The following is a 26,836-nucleotide window of genomic DNA, read 5'->3' as shown; positions in this document are numbered from 1 at the left end:
TTTTTTGTAAATAGAACCTGGCTGTTGTATTGTCCGTCAGGGCTAGAACAGTCTTGCCCTGGAGGTGAATCAGGAATGCTTTGAGCGCTAATTTATGTTTAGAGCTTGATGTTTGTTGTCCTTTGTATTGAGAGGTTGATGAGATGGGCCTCCCAACCTGTAAAAGGGCATCCGCTGTGAGAGTGAGCTGGGGAACAGGGTCTAGAAATGGCCGCCCTTTGTGTTAGATTTTGTGTGTTCCACCACTGCAGAGAAAAGTAGGTGCGGCTGTCTATCAACACTAGATAGTGTAATTGACCCTGTGCTCGCCAGACACTCCTGCATGTGTAACCGTGCATGTGGCACTATTTCAATACAAGATTCCATCTTCACCAGAATTCTCTGGACTGTTCGTGCCAGAATACGTTGATTGGAGAGTATCTGATTTAACAGAGTTGCTATATTCTGAATCCTGATTGCATTGGGGTAGGCTTATCCTAAATGAGTGTTTAGAACAGCTCCTAGATAGGGCTGTATTTGAGATGGTTGCAAGTGCGACTTTTGTAGGTCAATGGTGTACCATAACTGGCATAGGAAGTAATTGTGTCTGTGTGCTGCGAACATTGTTGAAGGGATCTGGATTTGATTAGCCAATCATCCAGGTATGGGAAGACATGAATGATTTTTCTGCGTAGATGTGCTGCGACAACTGCAAGTCATTTTGTGAATGCACAAGACGCAGTTTACTCCAAATAGGAAAACTTTGAAATGGTAATGTCTGCTCTGTATGACAAATCTGATATATTTTCTGTGTGCTGAATGTATTGGGATGTGGAAATAAGCATCCTTTAGATCTAGGGCATACATGAAGTCCCCTTTCTGTAATAGTGGTTTTACATCTTGTAGAGTGACCATATGAAAATGCTCTAATAGAATGTATTGATTGAGTGGTCTGAGATCTAGGATTGGACGAAGGGATTCATCTTTTTGGAATTAGGAAATATAGAGAATAAACTTTGTTTCCCTTTTGATGACTGGGAATCAACTCTACAGCTCCTTTTTGAAGGAGAGCCTGTACCTCTTGATTTAACAATTGTGACTGTTCCAGAGAAAGTTTGTGCTTTTTTGGTGGTATATTTGGAGGTGTGGTTATGAGCTCCAGGCAATAACCATGCTGGATAATGTCCAACATCCAGTGGTCTGTTATATTTTACCAGCCGGGAGAAAATTGTTATAGGCGACCCCCAACAGATGTTGTGTGATTTTTTGGGGGGTGGGGTGGGGTGGGGAATGAGAAGAGAGTCACTATTTTGAGGTCGAAGGGGTGGCAAGAATGGAGACACCTCTTCCTCTACAGATGTTTCCTGTATATGATCCTCTATAAAGACCTCTTGAAGAGGATGGTGAGTGTTGCTATCTGAAAGAGGTAGAGGATTCTGATGCTGCTTGTCTGTTGATTTACGATATTCCAGGAGTTTGTAGAGCTCCCACTGACTTTCAAACATCAGCATCTTTTTTCATCTTCTCAAGAGTTTGGTCTACTTGTGGCCTAAAAAGATGTTTTTGATCAAAAGGGGAATTTAATAGTGTCTGTGGTACTTCTGGTTTAAAACCTGAGATACGCAGCTATGTGTAACGTCTTAATAGTACCCTTTTGTTTATTCCCCTGGCAGCTGTGTCTGCTGCAAAGGCAGATCCGATACAGTTGTTAGAGATTAAGTCGCCCTCCAGTACAAGTTGTTGTCCCTTCTTTTTAAATTCTTCTGGGAGATGTTGGATAAGATCTTCCTTCTCGTCCCATTGAGCCCTGTCATATCTTGCTGATATGGCTTGTGCGTTGATTATTCTCCAGTGGTTTGATGCTTAAACCCCGACCATTTTTCCTGAAGCGTCAATACGCTTTGACTCTTTATCTGGAGGAGGTGCCTCCCCAGAAGTTTGAGAATTAGCTCTTTTACGAGCATTGGAGACCACTAAATAAACTGGTGAAATTTATCCATTAATATAAGCAGGATCTGATGGGGCTGGTTTATAGTTTTTATCAACCCTAGGCGCAATGATTTAGGCACAAACAGGATCTTTAAAAATGTTCTCTGCATGCCTAGTCATCCCTATTTGTGGAAGAAAGGATTTCGAAGAGAAAATCATCTTCTATGGGGGTCTTCATGTAATGGAACCTGATGGAATGCAGCTGCTCTAGCTACAAGCTCATTAAAAGATGTAGTGTCATCCGGTGGAGATGGTTTTCCCGGATACAAAATCAGGATCTGTATTCCCTGGTGGATCGATATCATATGTGTCCCAGGGATCTAATGGTGGCTTTTGTTCATCATCATCCCTCCCTCGATCTTCTATAAAGGAGTGTTGTGACCCTAATGGAGTGTAATGTATTAAATCCTCCGCCTTGGAGTGTGAGTACTGTGGTGAAGGAGATGGTGGTAAAAGTGGAGGTAGTGGACTGGTGGCAATGTTCTTCTTCCTTTTCTTCTGTGGAGTTGGTTGTACATTAGAATCCTCCTCAACTGAAGACTGTTTCTTAGCATGGGCAAATTGTGCATCAATCCGACCAGTATTTGGCTTGAATATGAAAAGTCTTTTGTTTCAAATCGAGCTTTTCAGCCATAGTTTGTAAAATAGGCTCTGGCACCGAAACAGATGATTTTGATCCGAATGTGGACGCTTTCGGTACTGAAGAATGTTTTGGCTTCGATGTTAAAAAAAAAACTCAATACCGATGTTCTCGGAACCAAACACAGCCTGGATTGGGTCAGTGCCGAAACCTTGGAGGCTGTTTTGTGTGAGGAGTCTTTAGGCTTGGCCTTCGGTGCCGAGCCGGAAGGCGGGTCAACCTTGGCAACTGTTCGGTGCCAACCATGGTCTGCTGGTAGTGGTGGCCCAATAGCCTTAGTCTTTGTTTAAGCAGCATGCTTCTTCAGAATATGGGACTTTGTACTCCCTGCGTGCTGCGCCAATGGTACCTGTTGTGACTCCACGCCATCTTCAGCTTCCGATTTGGATCCCAATTCCGAAATTGATAAGACCTCTTCTTCTGCTGCAGTAGCCTGTGATGTCCTTTACCTGCATTTCTTTTTGACATGCCCGACGATCTTGTAGCGTCTTCTTTGACAGAAAGATTGCACACAGAGTGGAGGTCTGTGTGGGGGGGGTACTTGGTGTGACACCTGGGGCAAAAAAGGTGCCTGTTCCATAAGCAGTGCATTTCTGAAGTGTTGAAAATAAACATGCACGATCAGGCAAGACCCGAAGGCCGTAGACGAACGACCTGAATCCGACAAACTCTGTTTTTTCGCCCAGAGTTGTCAGTATGTGAGTACAACGCGATCGAAAACAACACCAATGAATATAAAAGTTACAACTATTCCAAAGGGGGCCCGAGGCGATCTTGAACCGGAGCAATGACGAACATGTCCGAACTCGATGGCAAAAAGAAAACAATCTAACAATGGAGTCGATGACCATGTGTAGTGTCACCGAAAGGAGGGGTCACTTTAACTCGTAACTCTGACAACTTCTTCAAAGAAAAACAACTTGTATATGTCCGGATTCAACAATAAATGGCAGAAGTATGCACAGCATGTGTATCTAGAGCCACACAAGCCACTGAACAGAGAATTTTCTGAACTGAATGAACTGTGTAAGTATTTCAGAATGTATCAGAATTATGAACGCACAAATGAAACACGTTTTGTTATTTCTGAAGTGTGTTGGAAACAAATACTTTAATATGATCAAAACGAATCATTAGAATAGGTGATGTAACTTCCACACCTTTTACTCTGTGCCCTGTATAGTTTTATTAGTAAAGCTGTATGTCTGTCCAAATGTAATAGTCATTTCAATTGAAAATGTGCTATCTGTAATGGCAGTGTACCACCACATAATGTCACTCCACACCACTGCATTCTAATCTGCACCACTACACTTTACACCACACCACTCCACTCCACACCACTGCACACTACGCTTTTCTACTCTACCATGTACCACTCTATGCAAATGCCCTCTTCGCCACTTTACTCTAATCCACTGTACACTATACTACACCAGTTTGGGCCAACCAATCTACTCTATACAACTTCACTCTACACTACTGTTCTCTTCGCCACTGCACTCTATGCCAATACACTTTACTCTGTAACACTCAACTCTATGCTCCCGCACTCTACACCAATCCACTGTATGCCACTCTAATCTACTCTGCACCACTGCATTTTACACCACTTTACTCTAGAACATTAAACTCTATGCCACTCTATGTAACTGCAATCTACCCTGCACCACTCCACTCTATGCCACTTCAATCTACTCAGAAAAAATCTCTTGATGCCACTGCACTCTACGCCACTCCACTCTTAATCACTACACTCTAAACCAATGCACTCAACATCACTGTACTCTACACCACTGCTCTCTATGCCAGTCTACTCCACACCACTGCACCCTGACATTCTACTCTATGCCACTGAACTCTATGCCACTCTACTCTTCACTTCTCCACACCATGCCATTGTACTCTATACCACTGCACTATATGGCATTATTCTCTATTCTGCACCAATCTACGCCACTGCACTCTGTGCCACAACTCTACTCTGCCCTCTATGCCACTCAACTCTAAATCACTGCCCTCGGCATCACTCAACTTTATGCCAACTCCACTCTGCACCACTGCACTCTACTCTGCGCCACTGCATTCTACGACACTGCATTGTACATTGCTGAATTCAATGCCACTGCGCTCACGCCACTATACTCTGCAACACTCTATGCCAGTGCACTCTAAACCAGTCCACTCTACACCACTCTCACTACACACTATGCCACTCCAATGTACAACACTCTCTGACACTCCACTCTAGAACACACTACTCTTCGCCACTCCGCTCTATGACACTCCACGCCACTCTACTCTATGCCACTACCTTTCAGCCATGCTGAACAGCAGCCACACTAGTGAACAACATGGCTAAAACACATTGGCAAAGCCAATAGCTCATGCATAGGCGCAACCTATTGGCTTTGCCAACACTTGTTAAGCACAGAGACAATGATCACATTCTAACACACCTGTGGAGGTCTTCTTAGAGCTGCACTCCTCAGAACATTAACAAACAGAGGGGACCAAATATCAACAGGTTCCCTAAAAATGTCCACAGAGACCCAGTCAGGGCCTGGCGCATTGTTCTGTGGGCTGCGTAAAATATCTGTGGTTACTTCTACTAAGCTGAAAGTTAGTTTGCCGTAGATTTCTCTTGTACCAACAGGAGAGGTCTATGGCAGGGCATTTACAGACATTGGAAAAGTGTGTTACTCATTCTTCAAAAAGAATAGAGACAATCGGTAACTGCACTGTGGCCATCCCTAAAATAGAATACATTCACTGTCTTCCAAAATGGGGAGGTGTCATTCCCGATACTAGCTGTATTTCCTCATGGAAATCACATGTTTGTACTGAAGCCTGCACATTCTGATCTCCTCTGGGACACAAGTGGTATTCTTGAGGACGGCAAGCAGTTAACAAGCAAAACCCATCAAACCATTTCTCATTTCTCAAACAAATTAAAATGCCTCTCAGATTAAAGTACAGCAACGCAGACAAAAAATTGCAGAGAGTTTACTGGGGCCCATTTTGCTAGTATGCCCTTTTTCTTTTTGGATGATTATATTTTGTGGTGGCTTAAATGTGGCTAACTTCATAAAGCCTTTTAGAAGCAAATCAAGTGTGTGGCTAACTGTTCACCAGCCGTACTATCGATTCACTCTCTCAGGTCAACAAACCTGCAAACAACTTTACACTATCTGTCTAGGATTTTTAGAGGTGAACCAAACTTTTGAATTTTACGGTTGGTCATCTTTTTGTAGAGATGACCCTGATAATATGGTTACTCTATCCAGTTCTGACAAGCTTTCATAGAAATTCATGTCGTGTGAAAGGAAACTATGGCAAGTCAAACAATATATCTACCCACCTCATGCAAGCAAAGTGGCTATTCTTCTTGACCCAAGTAATTTTAACTGACAGGATTCTTTCACCTTAACAATTTATTCCTATGCCTGACCAGTGTTGAGATTCAGTTTTCATTTCTAAATCTCCTCTTCCACATGAGATCCAAAGATGATGTTTTGGGGCAAAAAATAGCTTTAATCTTCTGTTGGACATTTTAAAATTAAGGATGTAAGGTCAGATCATATGGAATGCTTCCAGACAGCACATTGGCATGAACCAAGGGCCAAATGCTCAACTAACTCCTGTGTCGACATGCTAACTTGATCCAAAGTGAAATCCAAAAGATTTCTTTAAAGTCATCCTGACATCTCTAAGGAGAAAGAATGAAAATGCTACAAATCAGAGAAAGCTTAGTGTACTTCAAGTCAAGGCCTCGCACTCTTGCATCAGGATAATAGCAACACTCTGCCCCATGGCCTCCCAGAATTCACAATCTTCTCCACTTAAAGGCATCTTCATTATGCCTCATTATGGGCCTGAAAAAAATATATGAGCAGATCAGCCTCATCATTATGAAACACTAATGGCTCCTCTTGGCAGCCTTCTTCAAAACAAGCAGCATTCTCTACACCCCATCTATATGGCTGACAAGCTCATCATTACTGATTGCTCTCAACATACCAACAGTCAGAACACCAAAAGAATGGTGACAAAAAACTGCAAAAACGAAGGGAAAAAAAACATCAGATCTTCTTTATCTGTGTGCCAAGGATCCAGAACAACATCCTCATATCCATCAGGACTGTTCCATGGTGCTCCAATTTAGAAATGAACTACAGACACACCTATTTAAAGAACACAAAATCACAACGTATTAACAACTCCCTTCCGGTCTAAGACACAAGCTAACCATCCAATCACTCATTTTTGGACAGAATTTCTCTATATAAACAGCACATTGATACGTGCATATATAGATGCTCAAGGAGGCCATTTGATACAGGCACTTACAGCGATATAGTTGCTGTCTCACATACTTTTTGCCGGAAGAGTCTATACATCCGCTCAAAGCTATAACAATGAGCTTAAAATTTAGGCTAAATATTAGCAGAGATGCTACCTTGATACAAACTAAAATTCAAAGTATTTCTTGAAAATCCTACCTGCACTCCTTAACAAGAAGAGATGCGTAGTGTTTCATCAAGTTGCGGAAAAGTATAGCTGTAATGATCAAGGGAGGCTGTAAAAAGTGTTGCTTGAAGAAATGTTGCTGCCTGGCATAGTTTTGTGGATAGAGTCTGAAACATTGCTGTTACCTGGTATTTAATTCAGTGTGAAATGCCTGTGTCATCTTTCTGAAAGGTGTGGAGTTTCCAAGTCCATTCTTGTGGTGTGGACACAACCGCTGGGTGTAGCTATAATAGTAAGGTACAGAGGAGGGTAGTCTCCCTCAGAGGTCGAGTATCGGGAGCTTAGCAGGTGGTTCCTTGTGCCCTGATGATAGAGATGCCTTTTTCTTTCTCTTCATCACTCCACTCCCGGATAATGGTGGCTTACAAATATACACTCAACTATGGATCAAGCAAGTTCACAGTAAATGGCAGATGAACACGACCAAGTTAAATGGCAAAGCCCCAGATCTAAAGACAGGCATCAAAGGCAAAAGGTGGCTCAATGTGGAACATATTTTTGGGAAGCAGGGGGGTTCTCAATCCCCAATGATAGCAGGAATGTCAACAATGGACTTTTTCTATCTTAAGATGCCCAAAGGTAGCCCTTAGAATGGCTGCATCTTTCAACATTCTTATGGCATCTCTAGATCATGTCTCACAGCTCAACACTGTTAAAGACTTCAAGACAAAATACAACAAAAACTGTGTGCTCATTTCTTCAAGACTTCCTTCCAGCACATAAAGGACACTTATCAAACAGAGCCCGTCGAGCAGAAGAAAAGGTGACGGAAGGAAACACAATAATAATTTAAAAAAAAATAATAATAATAATAATAATTAAAAGAGAGACATCAATCCCCTTTGTTCGGAAAAGAAAATGTGATCCAGAATTAAACAAATAGGTAGCGATGTTCTAATGTTTACAAATATCAAAGGCGAATCTGATCTATTAATGTTGCAGTGGTCGGGAGACTCGAGTGTCAAAAAAGTGGTTGACATGCAAGATGGTCGGATGCCATTTAGGAGCGCTTCCACACCAGTCTGATGATATCCTGCACAATCCTGAGCTGAAGGATGATTACCAACCACTCGGTGGAGTTGGGGGGTTCGTGACCCCTGAAAGTGATTGCTGTGAGGGCCTGATGGTAATGACTCAACCTGATGCAGGACTTTGGACCCCAAACAGAGCAGCAACTTGAACCAAGATAGCAGTCTTGTGACAGGGCTGCACGAGGGGCCCTTCTAAAAACAGCAGTGCAGAGGAGCTGGCCTCCTGGGACTCTAGGGCTGCAGGGAGGTACCCGCGGCACTGGAGGCCTACTTACACTTCTGATTGTGAGCGTTGGGGCTGATGAATTACTAGGGATACAGAATAACACTTTGGTATATTATCACCACTGGACATATGGTGAAACGGCACTGACCTGAGGACCTCTTGCCATGCATTCAGATTAAGAATCTGATGCTGTCTGCAGCAGTGGCTGGCCCTGCAGGATATTATTCAAGGCTCTAAGACTGAAAGAAAGAGCTACCAGGGTGCATTCGGGACTGTCAACGGCTTGGCTCCCTTTTCTTACCACCTGTTGGAGGGGTGTAGTGGACTGAACACTGGAAGAGAAACTGAGCTGGCATCGATATATACTGAACAGGATGAGCCACACAGACTTAAAGAACTGGAGACACCTCTGGGCCAAATACCATCAGCCCCTGCATCTTTTGAGCCACCATCCATACGGTATCTAGTTGGGGACTTTGGCTTTATTGCCGTCGAGGCAGTCACAGTCTACACGCACCAACTACAATTCACACCCACGGGGTGTGGTTTAGCTGGGTAGGCTCTGTACTACGTGAGCTTGAGCACCAACAATCCCCACGTGTCTATGACCATACTATTGCCTTCACAATGGCTAATGATAGAGGCCTGCGAAAGAAGGGGAAAATGGAGATTTTTGCCAAGCCCATTCCTCTCCCTGATAAATTACTCCTAAAGAAGGAGCAGAATGGGCGCACTGGTAAACAACTGGGGAAATTATCCATCTGGGCATAGATATAATCCTACAAGTCACCCAGTTCTCATGCCTACCCTAGAAACTAAGATAGGTGAGGTCGGATCGGACAAGGCACTCCAAAGGCAAGACCTACATAAGACTACAGGTTATGTAATGGAGGTGGAGGCCCAGGTGGTGCCACTAAAAGACACCATAAAGGATCTCTGAAAAACAGTACAAAAACTGGCATCTATTGCAAGGGAGATGATTGCAAAAACTGAGGGGGCAGAGGGCGATCTAAGCACAACCTTTGTTTCCTTGGATTTCCTGAGGGTGTAGCAGGACAGTGCCCAGAACAGTTCTTGGAGACTTTGCTCAGATCCTTACTCCAAGTAGAATTGCTCTCCTCCGGCTTCTTAAAAGAATGAGGACATCATGCATTGCATAAGAAACAGTCTCTGGTGGCATCACACTGATCCATGATAGTCTTATTTTTCAACATTAGACAAAGAGACCTCAACCTTAAAGTTGTCAGTCTTCCACTGTGAGCACAAATGAGGAATACTCTAATTCCTCTGATGTAGTGTGAACAAAACATTCTTTATTTTCTTCAGTTCACATAGTCCTTGACACCAGAAGTCAATAAATGTTCTTCTTCAGTGCTGAACAGTCAAAATAACTATGCAAATCAAACAGATTCAATCTGTAAGGTAAGAACAAATAGGGCATAACCATGCCAAAGCATCATAAATAAATTGTATCACTCAATGTTTCAATTGAGAACACACAATTTGGTAGATGTAGTGACCAGGTGTATACTGATGTTGGTTGATGTTGTTTCAAGGCCCCCTTGACGGCCCATTCATTGTTACATTGAGTGGTATGATTTATTTATTATGCTTTGAGACTTTTATGTCCTATTTGATCTGACAGACTGAATCTGTTTGATTTGCACTGTTATTTTGACTATTCAGCTCTGAAGAAGTATAGGGGACTGATTGGCCTCTATGAAACAAGTGTTGGCTTCTGATGTCACAGAATATGTGAACTGAAGTAAATAAAGAACATTTTGTTCACATTTCATCAGAAAAAATACAAACATTCCTCTTTTTGTGCTTATAGTGAAAGACTGATCACTCATTGGGATTCCGTTCCATAATCTCGAAAGGGTATTAGGTGGTTATCCTTGTCGCACTAGCTGTAACACTTTGAAGATTGTTGTGGGCTCTCTGGAATTCTGGGTGGACTTGCACCAACATATTTACCCTTGTCCTCCAAGTTGTCTGGAAGAGGGGAAAGGTACTCCACGACTCCCAGAAGCTCTCTGTATTCCAAGGTTACACTAAATTAGTGCAGACACAGAACAAGTCCTGTGATCTTGTGGAGGAAAAGCTTTGGAGCCACGGATATAAAATATACATTTCTTTACCCCGCCAGTGAGGTGCTGCAGACTTTGCCAAAGACTACGACGGATATCATGTATAACGAAGCAGCCATCTTCGAGGTGGGGTGAGGGGGAACCAGAGAAAAACTCCACAGATACAGACATAGAAGAAGATAACACAGTACCTTCACAGAAATAACGTGCATCAAAGCGCATCAGACTCTACTTGACTATTCTACGCAGATACACAGGATGGGTGCTTGTGAAGTCTAGAGAGGGGGTAGTATTGTAGGGGAACTCTATATAGGCTCCACAGATGCTTCAAGTTAAAAAGGGTAGCAGGTAGCAATTGGGGGGTTGTCTAAGAACATATAATTCTTATAAGGCAGTGGGAGGCAATCTAGCCAAACTCTTGACTAATAGATGCAAGATATTGGATGACCATGAGCAAGGCCTAAGGTAAATATAAAGTCTTGACTTGTAATGTTAGTGGCCTGCTTTATAACAAAATTAAACATGATAAGATTATGGCACACATCAAGCTCCTAGCCCCAGAAATGCATCTACTACAACAGACCCATCTTATGGGCAACAAATGTGCTTTTCTAGAGCGATATGGTTATACCAGAGTCTTTCATGCCATGCAGGATTCACTAGAGGTTCCTGTGGGGTTGCGATCCCTTTGAATAAATCATTCCTTTTAGTGGTCTCAAAGGTCAAGACGGACGGGCTAAATAGATATGTTATCCTAGGGGGTACACTAGGATGTGTGGTGCAGACAGTGGGAAGTATTTATGTTGCCCTCCCCACCTTAGAGGTTGGTGCCCTACGGTTGCTGCCAGGGATACTACATCACTCCACTCCCCTGTGGGATGTTAATATTAGGTGGGAGATTTCAATATTATAGTAAATAAAACCCTGATGGGGACATACAGGCACCTGTGAAAAGGTCCTCAGCCCTAGCAAATGGGTGAGATCGTGGGTGTGAGAGCTGCATGGTGGCAAAACCACACAACAAAGATAGCTTACATACTTTCCTGCCCCTCACAAATCTGACTTGTCTTGATTACCTATTTGTACCAAAGGGTAAGGCTAGAGAAGTAGCAGGCTCCCACATTTTGCCTCAGGGACCATCTGGCCGTGTACCAATAACAATTTAGTTAGTGGGAGCACATCAAGGGCCCACAGGGTATTTGATGCTTCATTGGGTGATGGCTGAAAGATGACCTCCCAAGTGACAGAATACATGACACAATAAAGGTATATTTTGGGGTTAATGCCACATCAGTGACATCCCCCACTACCCTGTGTAAGAAGTTCCAAACTGTGGTTAGCAGGTTGGGGCATAGCAGAGGGACAGACAGAATCAGATTGCATACAGCGAGGCTCAGATATTATCCCTTGAGAAAGGACCAATGGAGGGGGGGCTCATAGACCCTGATGATGGACAGCTAGGGAAGTTTAGACGCAAGCTCAAACAAAAATATATGAACAGTTAAAAAGGCATGGAAAGTCTCTAGATATACACAGTATGATTTGGGAAACAAGGAAGGGTGAACCGCTCTACTGGTTATCCCCAATAGACGTTGCAGTCAATATCCAGTTGATCACAGAATCAACTGACGTAGCTGAGGTTTTCACCACCTACCATAAAGCGTTATATCAAAAAAATACTTCCCCAGCTTATGGAAGAGAGGAGGCCTATTGCAAGGTTCGAACAAGCTACTTACCTTCACTAACGCTCTTTCTGGAAGAGACTATCTAACCGCAGATTCTTCATGTTTTGAAAAATCCTCAGATGCAAGACTGGATCTCAAAACGTTTCAGTAATACCTCCCTAAGCACATAGGTGGCGCTGAAAGGATCTGCACTGACCCCGTTCTGCTCCACAAATGAGTGCAGAGCCTATATAGGTGCACTCAATCAAAAATATAGGCTTGAGATTAGAATCATCTTCACAAAAGTTCTACGGCAAAGAGCCCCCCACCCCACCCCACCCCACCCCTGTAGGGGCCGTCAGGCATGCAACGCTGACCAGTGAGAAGCAAAGCACGATGATGAAGCATGCCACTTAATGGTGGGTGAAGGCACTTGCTCCTAATACGGCAAATGCTTTTGGTAACCTATATGTTCTCAATTAATATATTTTGAGGCAACACACATTGCAGAACAGTGTACCTGGTTAGTCTGTAGAGCATATATAGGCCACACCTGCGCACTGACATTAGTTATTTTTGAGGCTGTTGGCGCCCAAGACTTGGAGCCCCAACAGTAAATTGACTTTGAGCAGCGTACAGACTCCTAGACTTTGGATCTTATTAATGGATAGAGTCCAATTTACAGAACAGTAAGACTTCTTATTATCAGTGCTCCAATGGGTTCCTCCAACTCCTGGACTGGGAACAGAAGTGAGACCAACCCTTGGCCTTAGACCAGTCATGACATGAAGTCTTATGCTGCGGTACCGTATGGTCTTCACGTTCACTGCAGGCCTTGGAGTCATGACTCGAACCCAGGCACCACAGGCAAATCGTATTAGGATAGGTTACAGAATACAGGGTTTAAAACCTGTCGTTTTGGGAGACATTTCCCTAGCACTCAGTGTAAAAGGATCTCATAAGAGACAAAAGATGGCTTTGGATCGGAGTCGGAGGGCCCAGAACTAAAAGAAAAAGTGGTGCTTATACAGGCTACACACGTCAGTCGAGAGCAGAACAATGGAGATGGTACCGACATGCAATCAGAAGAGACGCACAAGTGGATGGGTTTGGGTGGCCGAGTGGACATGAAGACAAATTATCTCTATACGCAGATGATGAGCTCCTCATTGTGTAGAACCGACAGTCCTTCCACCAACATTTAGGGACTGATTTACATGTTGGAGGTAATGGTACCGCCGTTGATTTTCCAACTAAAAACCTGTACGTCACCTTGGCGGTCCGGCTACTAGAGTTAGATGTTGGCGGTCCCGTAGGCGACAGCCCACCGGAGTCCTGCAGACGGTGCCATAAGAAATGGTAGCAGACGGCGGGACTCCAGCCACCTTTACCACTTTGCAGATTTTTATGTGCCTTACTACCAAGCCAACTGTGGCAGTCTGACCTCCACATCGGAGCAAGCGGATTGGGGGGGGGGGGGGAAAGGGAGAGGGATAGGGTGAAAACTTACAACCACCCACCCCCCATTCCACTTCCTTTTTCCACTGGAGAACACCATCCGTCGCTACCATGGAAAAAACATGCCCCCACCACAGCTGCCATCGGACTCCAAGGTAGGGAACCCGCACTGCCTGTGTACATTGTGTGGGCAGCACATATGAGCTTGGGCTGCTGCAGTCATATACATGTCACAGTAATTTTTTTTAATTACTGTGACATGCATATGTCGGGGACACGATTGGGTCGGACATGAATGGGGACACACTGGTAAATCACACACACCCACAACTGTAATTTTGGTGTCAGTATTAATTGCCAAATGAATGATGGCATCACAAAAACAGTTTTCATGCGTGCACATTGCAAGTAGACCTTTAACAACATGTTGTGCTTCCAGTTGTGTATGTGTGTCAGTATGTGTATGTGTGTGTGTGTGTGTGTGTGTGTGTGTGTGTGTGTGCGATGCGATTGGCTGGTTGAGGTGGAGGGAGCTGGAGTGGGTGAAGTGGTTGTGTGCCTCTTGCATTGGCTTTGATGCTGTTGTGTATATTGTGTTGTGTTGCAGTGGGCAGCATTCAGATGAGTTGTTGTGTGAGTAGGTGTGTGGCAGTCCTTGTAGTGATGTGTGTAGTTGTGCATGCGTGTGTTTGTGTTTATGTAGATGTGTTTGTTATTGTGCTGGTAGATGTGGCTGGCTCGTGTGTGCAGTGTCAATAGTGTGTGAATTTTGTGTCATGGATGTACTTCAATGTGTGTTATCGGCATGTGCATGTTGTGTTGTGGTGGAATGCTAATGGATACAAGTGTGTATGCGTTCTGATGTGTAGGGTGTTGTGCAGGGGGACACATATGGCTGAGGTACAGGGTGTGTGTGACTTACCTCTATCCCATAGCCACTGTCCGGTGTCCATTGGGTCCAGTGACGACCTCCCTTCGTCAGCAATCCACCGACAGCACACACATCTTTATATGGATCATGGACATTGAAGTACATGAATGCCAAAAACATTTAAGTTGTTGCTGATGAGTGTTTAAGTTTGTTAGAAATGTGGTCTGTAGTTGGCAGTGGGTTGTACCCTTTCCAAGTAGGGACACTCACTATAGACAGAGTAAGGGAGATACACAGCTAAGATAACTCCTGCTCCCCCCCACTGCAGCTTGACTCAAGCAGTTAGGCTAATCGGAGAGGCAATGTGTAAAGTATTTGTGTGTGCACACACACACACACACACAAACAAACAGGGTATAAACACCACAAAAGGACTCCACACCAGTTTAGAGAAATAGCCAATATTTACCTGAGTAAAACAAGAACAAAACAACAAAAATCCAGCATATACTTGTAAAGATATCACTTTTTAAAAGTGTAAGCAAGTCTTGGATGTATCTCTTTAGGAAAAAGTACCCAAGGATGCGTCAAAAAAAAAAAAAAGGCGTGCGGGGCACAGGGCGCCGGAAAAGCAAAGCGATGCGTCGGTTCCTTCCTGCACAGGGAGGTGATGTGTTGATTCTTTCCTCGCAGGCGAGATGATGCATGTGTTCCTAAATGGCAGGGAGGGTAATGCAGCGATTCTTTCCTTGCAGGAAAGGCGGTGCATTGAATTTTGGACACGTGGCCTTGGTTCCTTAATGCAGGGCAGGGTTGAAAAAAAAATTAGGCACCCAGGGACAATGTGTGGAAAATCCAGACATGCGGTGAAACAGGCGCTGTGACGATTCTGCAGCTGCGAGACAGGCGCTGCGTCGATTCTCCAGTCGCGAGACAGGCACTGCATCAATTCTTCTGGTGCAGTACGTTGATACGTGGTTTTTCTCCTTCAGATCACCAGCTTGCACTTTCAACGTTTCAGGAATCGGAGTTGGCACCACTTGGTAGGTCAGGACTCTCAGCAGAAGTGCCCAGGCACTGGCAGATGAAGTCTTACTTCTTAACAGGAGGCAAGCTCAGTCCAAGCCCTTGGATAACCTTTGGAAGGAGGATGTAGAAAGCAAATGCCAGTCCTTTCACTCCTAGGACAGAAGCAGCAAGCAGCAGGCCAGTACAGAAAGGCAAAAGACAGAGTGGCAGTCCTTCCTACAGCATCCAGCTATTCCTCCTGGCAGAAGTTCCTCAGTCCAGAAGGATTCTAACTATGTGGTATCAGAGGTTCAGTAATTATACCCATTTCTGTTTTTGAAATAGGCAAACTTCAAAGAGAAGTCTTTGTACTGCACAAGACACTGTCTTTCTGTGCCCTGGCCCCAGACACACTCCAGGATGTTGGAGACTGCTTTGTGTGAGGACACGCAGAGTCCTATTCAGATGCAAGTGTCAGCTTCTACCACCATTCTAGCTAAGGAAGACCCATCAGCCCGGTGCAGGGCCAACAGGATATGTAGGGCATACCTCAGCTTCCTCTGTGTGACTGTGTAGAGTGAATGCACAAACAGCTCAACTCTCATCCTGACCCAGGTGTGTATTCAGCAGACAAAGGCACAGATTGGTTAAGAAAGAAAATGCCCACTTTCTAAAAGTGGCATTTTCAAACTTACAATTCAAAAAACAACTTCAGCAAAATATGCTTTTTTTTTTTTGTTGTTTTTTTTTTAATTGTGAGTTCAGAGACCCTAAACTACACATCTCTATCTGTTCCCAATGGGAAATTACACTTCAAAGATATTTCAAGGCAATCCCCACATTACCCTATGGGAGAAAAAGGCATTGCAATAGGGAAACCCGAATTTAGCAGTATTTTACTATCAGGACATGTAAAACATACCATTACATGGCCTACCTTTTAAATATGCTATACCCTGCCCATAGGACTACCTGGAGCCTAACTTAGGGGTAACTTACAGTTAATAAAAGGGAAGGGTTTGGGCCTGGCAAGTGGGTGCACTTTCCAGATCGAAATGGCAGTTTACAATGGTGAACACAGGCACTGCAATGGCAGGTCTGAGACATATTTACAGGACTACTCAGGTGAGGGGCACAATTAGTTCTGCAGGCCCACTAGTAGCATTTGATGTACAGGCCCTGGGCACACACCGTGCACTGTACTAGGGACTTACTAGTAAATCAAAGACGCCATTCATGGAGAAACCAATCACCAAAACATTTTAGATACAGAGCATATGGACATTAGCACTGGTTAGCAGTGGTAAAGTGCCCAGAGTCTGAAGCCAACAAAAACAGGTCAGAAAGAAATAGGAGGAAGAAGGCAAAACGTTTGTAAAAAAACCCTGCAAAAAGGGCCAGGTTCAACACAGTTATGGCAAGGATTGGGGCATTGTGTTAGGCTGTGTATGCTGATTTGTATAGCACACAAATCACCCTACAGGGTATCCAGGCGCTCCGGCAAAGTTTGTAGGTGTGCAGTCCCTGGGTGCTTATATGAAGATCCAGGTCTTCAGCTTCTTGCATAACTCAATAAGTGGGAGGAGACTCAGATGTGTTGAAAGAGGTTGTTCCATGTCTTGGGTGTGATGTAGGAGAATGAGCGACCTCCATTTGTGCTTTTGCAGATGTGGGGCATGTGTGTAACTGAGAGTGAGGCAGATAGTAGGTGTATGGTGGGTTGGTGAAAGTGTGTGCAGCTGTTCAGGTATTCTGATTCTGTGTTGCTTAGTGATTTGTATGTGTGCATGGTAAGTGTGAATTGGCTGCACTTGCGAATGAGGAGCCAGTGAAGTGTCCTAAGGTACGGTGTCATGTGGCTGCAGCATAGGAGGTCGAGTATGAGCCTTGTGTTCTGTGTTCTAGCTGGTTTGAAGTCTGTGTAGGAGTTGCTTGGAGATTCGGCACTACAGAGTGCTCCCTAATCCAGCCTGCTGGTGATGAGAGTTTGTGTGACAGGTCACCTGGTGTTCTGAGGCACCCATTTGAAGATCGTTTGCCGCATGCGTAAGATGTGGAAGGAGGTGAATTCACACTGCCCTGACTTGAGTAGTCATGTTGAGTTTGTCATCTAGGATGATTCCTAGATTTCTTGTGTGGTCTGTGGGTGTTAGTCCTAACTCCGATGGCCACCAGCTGGCCACCAGATGGAATCCTATGGGGAGGTTTTGTTGCCAAAGACCAGTACTTCTGTCTTGTCGAAGCTGAGCTTCCAATCTGGAAGCATCCAATCTGCTACAATGGTTCGCATCCAATCTGTTATAATGGTCATGCAGCTAGTGCATTTGGCGGTGGTGGGGTTTGTCTTGTATGTCAGGGAGAGGATAAGTTGGGCTTCGCATCCAATCTGCTACAATGGTCATGCAACTGGTGAAGTTGGCTCTGGTCGGGTTCGTCTTGTCTGTCAGGAAGGAGATAAGTTGGGCTTCATCAGCGTAGGAGAGGACGTTTTTGTCTTTTTCACTAAGTTCAATGGGCATTTGTTGTCCAGCATCCAGTTATTAACTCATCAACTACAGTAGAGCAAGGTGTTTGTTTCGCCTAGTCTGAGTATTATCTGCATAAATCAGGGAATGATTAAAAAATATTAAATCAAGATGATCTATGAGTACAATGGGTACGAGTATGTATTTGAACTAATATTAAAATAATATATACATAAGGAAATAGCATAAAAGCTTCATCTTAAAAGATATTTAAAAGAGACATTGGTTATTTAAAGCTGGGACTAAAAATAATGTTATTTTACTGGATATATGGGAATAAGACTCTTTGCAGATAAGTAGAGTCATCAAATTTTGTAAGCTTTGAAATTAACTCATTAAGGCCCATTCTTTACAAGGTTAATGCAGTTAAGGTAAAGCTTCTGGAAATCTTAAAACTGTCACATTAGGCGATTGGTGGCTTGCAATAATTAAAGTGTTCAACTGAGCTAGAGGCCTCCACAGTTTCCAACAGAGTTCAACAGTCTTTAGGTTCCATTGTATAAATTAAGGAGCATTTGTTGTCAGCCAAGTCTTTGCAGTCTAGCCATGAGTAGTGATGGAAAATCTTCCAATTCCTGAGGGATAGGTTAACATCGGAGAGGAACCTGCCACTCCACACATTAAAAAGACATTTATAATGTTCTCAATGAATGTTCAAGCAAACCCACTTTGTCCCATAAAGACAATTTACTTTCCAAAGGTGATAATGCTTCATAAATGAATCAGGGAGATAAAAGATTAAACATAAACCAACCAAAGCAAATCCCTCCAGAAAAGTATTGAAAGACACTCCAGCACCAATATAAGAAACAACATCACAGCTCTTGCCTGTGATGCATCAATTTCTGATGTGTGGAAAATTCAATATTGAGCACTTTTTCTCAGTGTCCTGTACATGCACTACACACAAAATCGTAAAATATAAAAATACATAAAAAGGTTGACAAGGCTCCACTCACAAAACACCGGAACATACCCTCACAATCACTAAATCACTTTAATTGAGGAATTACTTGCAATACATTCAAATGAAATGGAGGACTCCAAACTCCACAAGAGTCAACTTAAAGTGGAAAATATTTAATCTGGAGGTGAAGTGGTTACTTCCAATATGGAAATGCAATTTCATCTACAATAAGGATCATCAATTATGATGTTCTATACAAACCTGTGAATATCTTTTTTTTATTTTACTGAAAGTGAAAATCCAAGCAGATGAATGGAGGCCTTTTGTCTGCAATATCATTAGCAACCAGACTTATAACATATGACACATTTAAGTGCTTAAGTAACGATAATTAAAATTCATACAGCTTCCCAGTATCACTCAACACAGACAAAAGCTGCTTAGAAAAATTAATGTCAATTTAAAATAAATGAGACAATAAAATTACCTTATATCGTATACTGGTGGCCTCAGGTCATGAGGACCATGAGCAAAGGCACAATGTAGTCCATTCTTAACACAATGTCCACGAGCATCTGTTTCATGGATACATGTGCCAGTCTTGTAATACCTTAGGTGATATTTTCTTTCAGTGTCCCCTGTCGTACGGTGCAAATAAGGACAACTGCAAAAGAGAAAACTTATATATTCACTTTATTCTGAAAAATCAATATGGACAAATACATCAGAATGTATTATTTTATTAAAGTGGTGGCCTTGTGCAAGTAGTTATTATTTATAAACCTTCGTTCTCCTTTCTCAAATCTCACCCGCTGCATACAGTTAGCATACTGCTCTGGAAAGTTGCTGTGGCTTGCAAACAACAAAAATGAGAGCAGAGAGCCATACATCATGTTTGAGAATGCATCAGATTTTTTCTACAAAACTCTAAATGCCACCAAGCTGTTCTCAAAAAGTATGTCTGGTGGCTTCACAAAAACTGCATATTCTATTAAGTAATTAGTAAATGTGTGCATCTATTACAATACTTTTCAAATTAAGTGTGCTACTCATGTCATTGCTCTGTTCACTATCCTCTAACCATTTCCTAATTATCATTGGAAAACACTTCAATCAGTATGGTGTTTTTTTTAGTTATTCTCTTGGTGTAGATAAATGGATTTCTTGTGATCAAGGGCCCACGCAAGGTGCTTCACCCTCTGCACGGATGACATTTTAACCTCTAGTCTCCATGTCCCATTATGGACAACTACAATGGTGCTGTAGCTAAGATATCTTTTGAAGCCCGGTTTTACACATCTACATTGCTATTTCTCTTCCTTTAGTAAAGTACCATGAAGGCTGCTTTTTATATGTTACATCAATAGTTCTACCAGCAGCATGTGCTTTACTAATCTAAATAAGAGATGGATGTTTAACAATTGGGATTTAACATTGAAAACCAATCTTTCAAAACCGTGCAAGCAGAGCTCAAAAGAAAAATGCATGCATATGAAACTATGTAGGGCAGTGATTCCCAACATTTTGACTTTTGTGGACCCCCACCAAATCATTACTGGAACCCAGGGACCCCCACAAATCATTATTGTAATTGGGGTTCCCCCCCCACAGAGTCATTACTGGAAGCTGGGGACCTAATCTATTAATATTATTTAATTTTATAAGCAGTCGCGGACCCCCTGAGGAGGCTTCACAGACCCCCAGGGGTCCCCAGGTCACAGGTTGGGAATCACTGATGTAGGGCAAGTGCAAGTATTTTCTTCAAGTATTTTGATACACTCGTATACTGTCTTGCAATGTTCACTTGTAAATATGAACCAGATGGTTATGTTTTAATTTGCCATTAAATGCTAGGTTGGTGAGATTTAGAAGTTTGGTTTAATAATGTGTGGACAGTCGTGTGGTGGTGGGCACAGACCAGAAAAAGTCTCGGGATAAGGCAGTTTTACACTCTCCAAAATTGGGTTGAGCTATGGGGTGCCTAGATGTACACAGAGTTCAGTCTTTCCCCATACTTTGGCTGAAGACAGAAATAGAGGTCTCGAGAACAGCAAGCTGTTACAGTTCTACTTAGTGTCAGAATGGGTACACAGAAAGAAGGCTGTTGGTTTTATCATGAGGTGGAGGCCCAGGAGCACTCAAATACAGAGCACAATGATATACGATAATCAGAAAGAAGTATACATGGCATGGTTTTGCATACGGTAGGGTATTCTTCAATCTGTGCAGACTTTCTTCAGGAAGCAGTCATTCTGGAAGCCTTTCAAAGGGATCTTTTTCACCCAAGCTGAAACTCTCCTGACAAATCAGACACGCAGAAACTAAGCGTAGCTGGAGAGTGAAACTCTAACTTCAAATCATTCAACGGAAAACAGAAACTTAATGGCAACCCAAACTCTCCAAAAAAACAGTTTTGGGGGGTGCCTCCTCTGAAAAACAAGCATTTGCAATGCAAGGGGGTCTCACATTTGCTTGAGTTAGAGCTGTTGGTGTTGTGAATTCATAAGAGGATTTTTCTTGCCACATAAATTGGTCAACCCTGTCTCATAATTTAGTCTTTTCCTGCCACATAATTCCAGTGGACGTGCATATAACTAAAGCAGTTCCATTTACCTTTTTCCCTCTATGTGCAGACAAAAATGAAAATGTTGCCATTTAGCAACCTAATTTAAATCTGCTGTTCTAATTCCAATAAAATACCACTTTCACCACACTAACCATCAGAGTTGCTGGCTGGCTAACAATTCCCAAAACAAGACAGCCGCAGAGGAGTAACAAGAGAAATAAACTAGAACGGTCACCCAAACATATCTAGAGTGTTCAAACAGTCATAGTGTAATAAGGATGATAAGTTGGCCTGAATCATGATTATAATTGCAATAAGGAGAGATTAATAAAAAAATATACAATTATCATATAAACCCAATAGAAATATAAACGCTTGGCATTAGACTGTAATACTCAGAACATCCCCTAGAGGTCACCACAATAGAAATAGCATTTATAAGAAACATGGTCAGGTTACCATAAGGTTAGCCCCTAGATGGCATCACAACATGGAAAGAAAAGGACAGAAAGTATTGCAGTGTAACCATATATTTAGCCCTAAGACAGTGTAGTGCATTACACATTTTCAAGGGCAGCAGGCCTACTGCAATATTATTACAAACAAGACTCTTAAAACACAAACTACTCTCAGTTGTAAAACAAAAGTTCCAGCCAAGAGAGAGATTAAAAATACACTGAATGGTGGGAGGTGTTTTTATGCTGGGGTCTCCACAAACATAGTGTGGGGACCCAGAGATAATCTAGACAGAAAGAACATGTTGTGGTGAACGGTTTGAAGGTGGTCCCATTGTCCTAGGTACACCACAGGCTGAGTTATGAGCAAAAATGTTTGGTGAAAGAATGTCCTGCAAAGCATTATGGAACGACCAAGTGCAGCTAATATTGTAGTGTGCGGACTGTAATGCTCAGAACAGCCCCTAGAGAACACCACAATAAAAATATCATTTGTAGGAAACATAGTCATGTAACCATGTAAATAGCCTCTAGAAGGCATAACCACATGAAAACAGAATGGCACAAAGTAATGTACTCAACCAAAAAATTAGCCCCTAGACAGTGTAGTGCCTTACACATTTTCCAGAGTGCATTGAATATTGCAGTATTGGCTCTCCCGCTGTGCCGCAAGAGCGTTGCAGATTTCTTTGTTAAAACATTTATTTTATTTTATTTTAGTAAAGCATTTATCAATTATAAGTGTTTTTGGGAAAGCTATGGAGAGTGAAGGGGAGAGCCAAAATAAATGACTCTGATTAGGTAACCGTGTGAACAATGTGACCAGTGCTCCAACACCGCCGATGGAGTTTGCACTGTTGGTGCTGTGAGGGCCATGGCTGCCATGGAGCACGAAGGGGAAAGACAAAAGAAAAACATTGTTCTCCCACGCTGAAGAATATCGGCGGTCATGTATCCATGTAACAGGGTCAGCCTCAAGGCGGAAACAAAACCGCCCGAGGCGGGACAAACATAAAGCAATTACCAATGACATCAAGGGATTTTGGAAAGGCATGCCCACGAAAGAGTGAAAGTGATAGGTGCATAGTTATAATCCCACAATACTTACAACAGGTCAAATCGCTTGCTCGCTCGACCTTAAAAGAGTGTGAATGCTAGATCCCAGGAGAGGAGGTGTTAGAGATGTCCTGCAGAAATACAGCCTTGTTTGAAAGTCAGGTGAGTGGAAATCCAGCCTTCTTTCCATAAGCAAGACCATAGAGATAGGCTTATTTTAAAGGTGAGCTGCTGGCCTACCTAAAAATCCCTCAAATTACAGTTTTGGGCATGTTCTGTCAGATCAACAAGTAGACTGAATCCTCTAACCCTGTATGAAGAATTCTCTGCTTCGTCCCTGTAAGGTATGTCCACCTAGTCTATCTAAGCCATCCAGCATCTCTACTGAGACACAACAGGAGTTTATCTGTCTATATCAAAAGTGTGAGGAAGAGTTTGCACCAAAAGAACAAAAAAAACAAAGAAACACACACACAAAAAAAGTCATTTCTGAAAAGAAAAGCAAGGGTCGCATCACTCCACATTAACATTTAGAGTATTTTGTGGAAACTGTTAGTAAAAGGTGTGTGAAGGTTATCCTTTAGACTACCAACATTAATGTATGTTTCCTTTTGTGTAACAAATGCTCAAGACGATTGTCACTAAAACATCTGATGGATAAAAACAAATAAGTAGAAATCAGAGGACAATTGAACACACAGCATTGTAGGTGGTTGTGATCTCCAAAGAGGCCCCCGCTAAATGACACTGGAAATCCTGCACAGAAATAAAAATACCAACCTACTTAGATGGCAATCTAGAAGTGACTAGAACCCTAATTTCATACAACTAAATGTAATGCTGCAGAAACCAGAGGGACAGAGGAAATCCCTGGGACCTGAAGTGACAAGGTGAAGTGGAAGGTTGAAAAAAATGAATATCCACTCAGAAAGCCAACTTGTAGTACATTTGGATTCCCAAAGGTGCTAAGAATAAAAACATCCATGTTCTATACATAAGAATAACTGTTAAGATTGTCTTAGAGAAATGTAACCTCACTTCTGTCACAAACAGCATGGCAAGAGTATGATACAGAAAAAGAAGAAGAAGAACATCAGCATTAGAATATTCACAATGACTGCCAGGCCGGCCAAGTAAACTGAAACAAAGTTACTGTACCTGTTAAAACAAGCACTGGCAAAATCAATGTCTTGCCTATGCAAGAGCTATTGGCTTTGGAAATATTTTTTTGCTATATGTGGCTGCTGTTCAGCATGGCTAAAAGTTAGTGACGGAGTGCTGTAGAGTGAAGTGGGGTGGGGGGGAGGGTAGATTGTGTTAACACTGAGTAGAGGGGAGAAGAGTCCAGTGGCAGAGTGTCGTAAAGGGGTGTGTTGTAGAATGGGTTGAAGTGGATTGAGGTAGTGGGGTGGATTGGAGTAGTGTGGGGTGGATTGGATTGGGGTAGAGTGGTGGACAGAGTGGATTGGAGAGGGGTGGAGTGAGGCGAATAGAGTGGGGAGGATTCCGCTGGATATGGGTGGGTTGATTGGACTGTAGTGATGGGACTCGGTTGGGGTGGACTGGATTGGGATAGAGTGGGGCAGATTAAGTAAAGTTGGGTGGAATGGGGTGGGGTGGATTGATTAAAGTGGATTAGACTGGGGTGGGGTGGATTAGATTCATTGGATTAGAGTTGGGTAGACTGGAGAGTGGAGTGGGATGGATTGGGGTAGAGTTGGGTGGGCTGCCGTGGGTGGGCTGGATGGATTGACTGTAGTAGGGTAGGTTGGATTTGAGTGTGCTGACTGAACTGGGATCAGGTGGGTGGATTGGATTAGAGGTACAATGGGGTGGGGTGGAGTAGAGTGAATTGGATTGCAGTGAAGTGGGGTGATCTGGATTGGAGTGGAGTAGGGTGGATTGGAATGGGGTGGGGTGGACTGGAGTGGAATGGGCTGGAGTGGAGTGGGGTGCATCGGAGTGGTTACTAAAGCCCACTATTCCAAAACTCAATGTACCAAAAGTGTCTCTTGGTTTGATGGGGATTGGCAGTGACAGGGAGGATGAGAGACCAAGCAAACCCTTAATAATCTGTTCCTTCATATTGAAAAAACATTGAAACCTTAAAAAAAGGACCTGACCAAGGAGCTACCAGATATCAAGTGAGATTTAATAACATAGGGTACAGAGCACTTTCCCTTGAGGGGCCAAGAAAGAACAAGAATTCTTCCACCAAGAGATTCTGGAACTCAAAGACCAAACCACTCCCTTCCAGACGCATCTGGAAGATCTTGAAAATAGATACCATAACTACAATATAAGGTTCAGGGCCTACTAGCTAGTGGGTTGAACAAAAAAAAATACATCAAAGGTTATTCAAAGCAATTTAGATGACCCGGAAGAAAAGGAAATTCTGTTGGCCAGAACGCACTGTAGCTTTATACCCTGCTCCACCAAAGCATCTGCACACCCCCTGGACATAAAGCATCTGCACACCCCTTGGACATTTTGACATGGGTACACTCCTTCCAAAGAAAAACAGGAAATCGTGGCTAGAGGGCATTGCAAAGGCAACTTTGCCTTTGAAGGGTACCCAGTTGAATCATTTCAGGATCCACCTCCAATTATGCTACTAGAAATGAGGCAATTCTTCCCTTTGCTTGACCTCCTGAGAAGCTATACCACTTCTAGATGGCATATATGCCCAGTGTAGATCATCTTGTTGATACAAGGAAAACAAAACCTACGAATCCAAGAAGAGCAAAGAACAGAAAATACAGAGCCTGTGGAGAAGCTCACTCACACTAATCCAAAGTCAGAACACTGGAAGAAGGTTAAACACAAAAGACAATGTACGACCCACAACATACTGAAGCACAAAGTGTATGAAGTAAACTGTACTCGACTACCCTGTGAAATTCTACACACATCACAAGACAATGGAGAAGAGCTTTATGGATACCCACATGGTCTCGTCACTCCTAGCACATCTCTATTAAGGCTTCAACTAAACTAAAGTGTGTTTCAGGTGCGTGGAATCATACACATTGGGAAGCTCTCAATTGAGGACCATGACCCCCAACACTCTTGCTAGCCCCAAGTATACACAGTTTTCATCTTTAATGCCACCCCACAGCAGACCTTAATTGTCATAAATTCTGAAGCGGGAAGCTGAGCTGGGGAGGCAAGCCGGTGTGGGGTTGTCCTTTCAATTCTCATTTCTCTTCTTTTTGCTTTTCCAGAGGGACATTACCTACTGCTCCGCACTGAAGGCCAGATTGGGCTATCTATATTTAGCACACTCACACCCATTTGTATTGAATTGACAGCAATTGAATGCCTGCCCCATTCTGGGTAGGATTGGAGTTGTGGTTACCGTGTTTTTGTTTAAGAAGGTTGAGAAGGAGTTTCCTGGGACCCGGGGACTGGAAAAGGGAGGTTGGGACCACCAGCACCAATTGTTCCTATATTTATGAAGGGAAAGTACAAAATGAAACACCTGCATTATGGGTAAAATTATGAGTCGAAAAGTAAGATGACCAAATTCACTATCAAAATTCCTAGCCATCCTGAGCCAATTATATTCTCTGAAAGGGGAGATATGCCTGTTGCATGAGACATTATTGCTGAAGAAAGATTGCCAACTACTTAAATCCTGATGGTTTCCTATACAAAAGAAAGATCAAGGCCAGCTAAAACAATAGCATTGGCCATTTCCTTGCGTGGAGAAATTGTAATACAATGGAGCAAAGATAATATATGACTCCAGAGCCTTAGTGATAACAGAGGCACTACACCTACACTAGTGTTTCTCCATATGCCGCTAAATTAAGCTTTGAAAAATATTTGAAATGTGCCA

General features: G+C 42.9%; 1 protein-coding gene across 1 annotated transcript in view; it reads right to left on the bottom strand.

Annotated features, from left to right (window-relative positions):
• UNKL (unk like zinc finger) overlaps positions 1-26,836 on the bottom strand; it is a 453,251-nt gene that overhangs the window by 341,199 nt on the left and 85,216 nt on the right. Inside the window, exon 3 of the mRNA XM_069209876.1 lies at positions 19,406-19,582. Within this exon, the coding sequence (XP_069065977.1) occupies positions 19,406-19,582 (177 nt within the window). The remainder of the gene's footprint in view (positions 1-19,405; positions 19,583-26,836) is intronic.

This window comes from Pleurodeles waltl, chromosome 10, assembly GCF_031143425.1.
Source record: "Pleurodeles waltl isolate 20211129_DDA chromosome 10, aPleWal1.hap1.20221129, whole genome shotgun sequence".
Lineage (NCBI taxonomy): Eukaryota > Metazoa > Chordata > Amphibia > Caudata > Salamandridae > Pleurodeles > Pleurodeles waltl.
The sequence above is the reverse complement of the archived record's forward strand: the minus strand, read 5'-3'. Positions and strand labels throughout refer to the sequence as shown.